The 6,951-nt window shown below is 44.1% G+C and overlaps 1 protein-coding gene across 1 annotated transcript; it reads left to right on the top strand.

Annotated features, from left to right (window-relative positions):
- The first annotated feature begins 208 nt into the window (after positions 1-208).
- PSMD6 (proteasome 26S subunit, non-ATPase 6) lies at positions 209-6,630 on the top strand. The gene is made up of 8 exons (XM_027700726.1): positions 209-446; positions 1,619-1,824; positions 2,373-2,518; positions 3,181-3,400; positions 3,506-3,614; positions 4,739-4,907; positions 6,102-6,179; positions 6,315-6,630. Exons 1-8 carry the CDS (start codon positions 302-304, stop codon positions 6,409-6,411), a joined length of 1,170 nt encoding a protein of 389 aa, XP_027556527.1. The 5' UTR covers positions 209-301; the 3' UTR covers positions 6,412-6,630.
- The last annotated feature ends 321 nt before the right edge of the window (positions 6,631-6,951 follow it).

The following is a 6,951-nucleotide window of genomic DNA, read 5'->3' as shown; positions in this document are numbered from 1 at the left end:
CTGTGACTGTGATTTTGTGACTGTGTTTCTGTGACTCCGTGACTCTGTCCCCCCGTGTTCCCGTCCCTCTTTCCCGGCCCTCTTCCTGTGGCGGCCCCGCTCTTCCCCAGCGCCCCCTGCCGGCGCTCCCGCCGCCCTCACCCGCGCGGGTCCTCCGGGCCGGCAGGGGGCGCTGCGCGGCGGAACCTCGCGGCCGCTTCCGCCGGTCGCGGCTGAGTCACTGCGCGCGCCGCCCGCCCGGCCCCGAGCCCCGGCCCGTGTCCCGTGTCCCGTGTCCCGCGTCCCCCGTCCCGCCGCCGCGATGCCGCTGGAGAACCTGGAGGAGGAGGGGCTGCCCAAGAACCCCGACCTCCGCATCGCCCAGCTCCGCTTCCTGCTCAGCCTGCGGCCCCGCGCGCCAGACCCCGCCGCGCGCGACGAGCTGATGGCGGCGGTGCGGCTGCACAGTGAGTGTGGGCCGGGGAGGTTTGGGGGTGCGGGGGATCTGTCCCTGCACAGACGGGGCTGCCCGGGGAGTCTGTCCGTCCGTCCGGATCCGACTGTCTGTCTGTCCTGAGGCGGTGTGGCTGTGTCTGGTCACCACCCCGGGGATGTGTGCGGGGGGCGCTGGGTGTGTGGGGCTGTGTGTTTGTGTGTGTGCACATCCCCCAGCAGCCCGGGGTCACTCTGCCCCCGAGACTGTCTCCCCTGAGCGTGGGCAGCCCCAGAGCAGGGAGGTGAGGCGGGTGAGGTGCGGCAGGGAGGGTTTGGACATACGGGTGCGGTGCCCTGTCCTCGGCTCTGACTGCTGTTGTGTCGTGCTGGTATCCTGAGAGTCCTGAGTTGAGCACTGGGGTCTGCTATGCTCGCAGTGGGATAAATGGAATCACGGGATATTGTGAGTTGGAAGGCACTCACAAGGATCATTGCAGTCCAACTTCTGGCCCTGCACAGCACAACCCCAACAATCCCACCCTGTGCCTGAGATGGTTGTCCAAACGTTCCCTGAGCTCTGTCAGGCTTTGAGTCATGGCCACTGCCCTGGGGAGCCTGTTCAGTGCCCGACCACCCCCTAAGAAAGAACCTTTTTATAATATCCAACCTAAACCTCCCCTGACACAGCTCCATGCCATTCCCTCAGGTCCTGTCACTGGTCACCACAGAGAAGAGATCAGTGCCTGCCCCTCCTCTTCCTCTCATGAGAAAGTTTCAGACAGCTTTGAGGTCTCCCCTCAGTCTCCTCCAGGCTGAACAGACTACATGACCTCAGCCGCTCCTTATACGGCTTCCCTTCACCATCTCTGTGTCTCTCCTTTGGACACTCTCTAACAGCTTAATATCCTTCTTGTATTGTGATGCTTAAAACTGCCCCTAGGACTTGAGGTGAGGCTGCCCCAGCCCAGAGCAGGGAAAGTGCAAATGGGTGAGGTGTAAGGAGCAGTGATGGAAAAGGGTCAGCAAAAGGAAGTGTGAGGGGCAAAGTCTGCAGAAACACTATCTGTGCCATGTCTGGATTTAACAGGTACCTGGTCACAAGGAGGGTGTCGCTGGCATTGACAATGGCCTTGTTGTCCTTCTGGAAATACACACACAGTCGCTGCAGTAATTAACAGCAGAGCCCTTCCTGCTTCTCTTTCAGACATGGCTCCGTACTACGAAGCCCTGTGCAAGTCCCTGGAGTGGCAGATGGACACGGATCTGCTGAACAAAATGAAGAAAGCCAATGAGGAGGAGCTGAAACGTCTCGACAACGAGTTAGAGGATGCGGAGAAGATCCTGGGGGAAAGCGAAATCCGGGATGCAATGATGGCCAAAGCTGAGTACCTGTGCAGGATTGGAGACAAGGTTGGTGACAGCACAGGCTTTATGGACTCATATAACACACTGCATGGTAACCCTCTTAGCTGGGCAGGTCCCAGTGAGCGCTGGGGGACTTGCAGTGTCTTTTCTAACTGGCACAGCTCAGGCGTGGATGGCAGATAGGGAAGGGTGTTACTGAAATTTAAATTATCTGGGAAAAACCCCTAGCCCTTAAAAGAAAACATCTTTTTTTCTTGACAAGAGAAAAAGTTATTTTCCATTTGCAGATATCATTTTTCACTTTTCTTGTGCCTTTAAACTTTTCTAAGCTATTTACATCTTACAGCTTAATTTCAAGTTACAGAGTAGATTTTCATAGTCCTTAGCTTTAAAATATACACAAGAATCAGCTCTTCTAATGTGATTTAAACTTTGATTCTTTAAGATTATTCAGAATCCATAAAGTGAAAGTTATGGGAACCTGACAAAGTCACAAGTGGCAGGAGGAGACAATGTGTGTTCTTACCAAAGGCATTTTGTAAGTGTTGTAGGGGCTTTTCTCATTCTTATGGTAGAAAACACTCTTTTGCTAGGAGGGAGCTCTGACTGCGTTCCGCAAGACTTACGACAAAACTGTGGCACTGGGACATCGTCTGGATATCGTGTTCTATCTCCTAAGGATTGGCTTGTTTTATATGGATAACGACCTCATCACACGGAACATTGAAAAGGCAAAAAGGTACTGGGGTTGTCTGCATTCTTGAAACAAGCTGTAACAAAAGAAATGGAAGATAAATACCTTTCTGTCCAGAAATGACTGGGACTGGTTGGGAGACAGAATCACAGTGATGGGTGGGTGTTACCTTGTACTTCCTATTCCTGGAATTTTTTTATGAAGGGGAAGAGAAAAGCAAGGTTAATATTTTGTGGCAGCTGTTTTCTAGCAGCTGGTTTCATTTGTATTTGTAGCCCACCCCCTTCTCCCATTTTAAGTGTGACTCAGCCTGTGCTCCTCTCCTACTTACAGCCACTCCAATTTTGTGTTAATATGATTCTTAAAAGATGGCAACTTGTAACATTTTTTCTATGCTACAGTTGGACAGCTTTGTTTTTAGCAGCAAAGGCAGTGGAAAACTGTTGCCACAGCTGAGGCTCACAGTAATATTTACCTTTTCCTTTCAGCTTGAACTTGCACTGTGCAAAAGTATCTGGCCTCCCCTGTCCCAAGGAAGATACTTTCCTACCCAACAGGTGTACAGGGCCTGGGCTGTTTCAACAAGCTGTAACATAAGCCAAGTTATTCTGTCTCTAATGTCATGGTATCAGTTGATTCATGCTTGTTTTCTATAACTTATGACATGACACATTTACATAAGTAAATATTCTTTGTTCTATTTTAAGTCTAATAGAAGAAGGAGGAGACTGGGACAGGAGAAACCGCCTCAAGGTTTACCAGGGTCTTTACTGTGTAGCAATTCGAGACTTCAAACAAGCAGCAGAGCTGTTCCTTGATACAGTTTCGACGTTCACATCCTATGAACTGATGGATTACAAAACGTTTGTAACATACACTGTCTATGTCAGCATGATTGCCTTGGACAGGCCTGACCTTAGAGAGAAGGTAAGGAAAGCAGGTAGAAACACTGGTGCAAACCGACACAGCCTTTCCTTAACCTGTCCATCTCCAGGCTGAAAGTGGTGGTTAAACATGTCTGTTTGCTTTCAGGTTATTAAAGGAGCCGAGATCCTGGAAGCCTTGCACAGTTTGCCAGCTGTACGACAGTATCTCTTCTCCCTTTACGAATGCCGTTACGCAGCCTTTTTCCAGTCACTAGGTGAGGCTGGGTTTTGTCCTACAACACTATTTCAGTTATTTGTTTCTTCAGTTAGTTGTTTCCACAACTTCAGTGGAGTACCTCCAGTCTAGAACTAGAGCTACATGCAGAAAAAAAAAACAAACTAGAGATTTTTTTAACAGTGACCTAAAATTTCCTGCTTTCATTTTTCAAACAAAGAAAAATTTCACATCCAGCGAGCTTTGTGAAAGGTCACATCTGATTAGGTGGAAAAGCATTTTGAAAATGGCTGTGAAACAGTGTCTTACCTGAAGAGCCAGGTTAGGAAAGTTCTGAAAGGTTTTGTCTTCCAAAGAAGTTATGGAACTTGCAGTCTAAAGGCCCAGAAATCTCAACCTGTACAAGATATTACACAGAAAGTTTTCAGTGTTGTTCCTGCTGGCTTTCTGCTCTGGTTTCTGTTTAAAAAGGTGACACCACAGAAAAGCTTTTCACAAAACTCATTCTTGCCAGTTCTGAGACTGCTTGTTTTCCTTCTGTGAGATTTAGAACACAAGAAAATAAGATATTTAGAAAGAACCCTTCGTTTTGTGGAATGCAAGGCCTGATGAGACTGAGTTAAAGGACAGCATTTTCCTATTGCTGGCCTTATCCCTAGCTGAGAACTGAAACTGTCTGGAAAAAAAGTCACTTCAGTGCCTGGAAATCTTTGTAGCTAATTTAAGAGCTAGTAGCAGAAAGTTAATGTTATTTCCTTACACAGCTTTGGGTAAGAACGTTTCTTTAAGTAGTTACATACCAAGTTCTGCTCGTTTTCCAGCACTGCACGGCTCCTGCAAGATGGCAGATGCAGCTCCTGCTTTCAGTGATACCCCTCACCCCTGACAGAATTCTGTGCTGATTAACAGGCTCTCATTAGCTCTGCCACAATCTTATTTGCATGTTATTACTGCACCTGGTTCCAGAACTGATATAAATTACACAAATTTACTTTAGCGTAGAATCCCGTTCATATCCTGAGGAATGCAAGAATACAATATAGCTACAGTCACACCCATTACTTATTAACTGGTGCCATGTGTTTTATTGACATAACTGATATTTTGCATTTCTTAGAGATTACTGACTCTTTTTTTTCTTTTTCTTTTTTTTTTTCTTTCCAGCTATTGTAGAGCAAGAGATGAAGAAAGACTGGCTGTTTGCACCTCACTATCGATACTACGTGCGGGAAATGAGAATCCACGCGTACAGCCAGCTCCTGGAGTCTTACCGGTCATTGACGTTAGGATACATGGCAGAAGCCTTTGGAGTCAGTGTAGAATTCATAGATCAGTAAGTTCTTTGGCTTTTTAAGTTCATAAAGATCTCACTTTATACCTTTTAAATATTTATGGTGATCTCATTACGAATAAAGATCTTTGTTCTACTTTGATTTTAAATATGCCAAGCTATGTTTCTGTGGAAAAGCATGAGAAACTAGTATTTTGTTAATTAATTGATTCTTTTACTACTATGTATATTGACCTCTGTGTGCTGTGAAACTTTAGATTTTAGAGGATGACTTAGTTCACAGCTGTGCAAAAACTGAGCTGTTACAACTTGGGGGATCTGCACATTTTGTATACCCCACCAGTCTCCCTCTCTAGTTTTGCTTGCTTTCTGATACATGGACAGGATCCGATGTTTTTCACTTAAATCATATGCTGCAGTCTAAATTTGTAATTCTTTTCTATAAAACCAACAGATTTAGATGATGGTAAGTGGTGAGTGAAGTGAGTAACTGACTTTTACTCTATGTACATGAAGCACTTTGTTTCAAATGCCTTCACAAGCCTCATTCTTGTTTCAGAGCGGTTTCAGAATTTCTAAAATAGAAAACTTACAGAAATATGAAACTGCTTGAAATATTCCGAAATTATTAAGTGTTTCAAGAGAAACCAAATACCCATTCAATTCAAAGGTAAATGCTTTAAAGTCATACTAATTCTTATGCTTCCCAGTAATTTATTACAAGTTGTAACTTGTCGTAACTATTGAGCACAGGAATGTTTTCTTCTACCATCAGTGCTGTAGACCACCAGTTGATAAAGCAAAATAACAATAAAATAGGCATTTAAAAAAAAATTAAAAACTACTTAGAGACTTTTCTAATGAATTGACTGGCAGGAAGATATTTACCCCAGGATAAATCAGGTACACTGCACAACTGCTGCCTTTAAATTTGAAGAGTAGTTGATGCTAAGCTGAGTGATAAGTTTCACTGAATCAAGTACAACACTTTGGCCTTTGAAGAAAGTAATAAGAAGTTTTGTGTTCAGATCACTAGAATGATTATTCTTGGGTGCAATGTCTGAGCTTTAATAAGATGAGGATGCCTAAGATAAGATACCTTATGAAAATACATAGGCTGCTGCTTCAGAAATACAGTGTGGTGACACTGCTGTGTTGTAGCAGTAGTTTCAGTGCTGTTAGGTCTACAAATCCTTGGTGAAACATGATCTAACCAACTTTTTTTTCTTTATTTAGGGAGCTTTCAAGATTTATTGCAGCTGGACGATTGCACTGCAAAATAGACAAAGTAAATGAGATTGTAGAAACTAACAGGTATGTAACAATTCCTGGTTTTGATAGCCCAGTTCAATTATATACCTTTTGACGACATTTACTACAGAAATGTTTAGTGTCTTGATATAAAATACATTCTTCTAACCCCTTTTTTCCCCCCCCCACAATTCCTAGGCCCGATAGCAAGAATTGGCAGTACCAAGAAACCATCAAGAAAGGAGACTTGCTGCTAAACAGAATTCAGAAACTTTCCAGAGTAATTAATATGTAATTTTTTTAATGCAAGGGAATGCAAGATTTAGATGTTTAAAACATTTTGGAAGTAACCTATAAATATATTGTATAACTTGGTATACTGTAGGGAAAAAAATAACTAGCAGGAGAGGTAGTGTTTTTACTTTCCACTTCATTATGTACACACTGTTCTGTTCGGGTGTACGGAACCCAGTTCATTTATTAAATGTATTATACCATTGGTGATCTCTTGTAATATACTTTGTTCCTTTCCTTGCCTGTTTATACATTGTTCAATATTGAATAGCAAAGCAGGGTCACGACCTGTGAACAGAGAGAACTCATGGCCATTTCATGCTTGCTTTTTTAGGACTTTTGTATTAGAATCAGAAGTGAAAAGAATCAGTTGCATAATAGTAAAGTAGCCAAAAATTTTAGTGAAGATTGTGGACTGTCCAGACTGGACAGACCCTTGCAATAAGGGGGTTACACTTTAAGGGAGAAGGAATAAGGATACAAGTGGTTGGGGTGAAGAAATAATATAACCACAGAAACTATATGGACTAAAACTTTGGGA

This window comes from Neopelma chrysocephalum, unplaced genomic scaffold (assembly GCF_003984885.1).
Source record: "Neopelma chrysocephalum unplaced genomic scaffold, ASM398488v2 Primary Assembly neopelma1_147, whole genome shotgun sequence".
Lineage (NCBI taxonomy): Eukaryota > Metazoa > Chordata > Aves > Passeriformes > Pipridae > Neopelma > Neopelma chrysocephalum.
The sequence above is the reverse complement of the archived record's forward strand: the minus strand, read 5'-3'. Positions and strand labels throughout refer to the sequence as shown.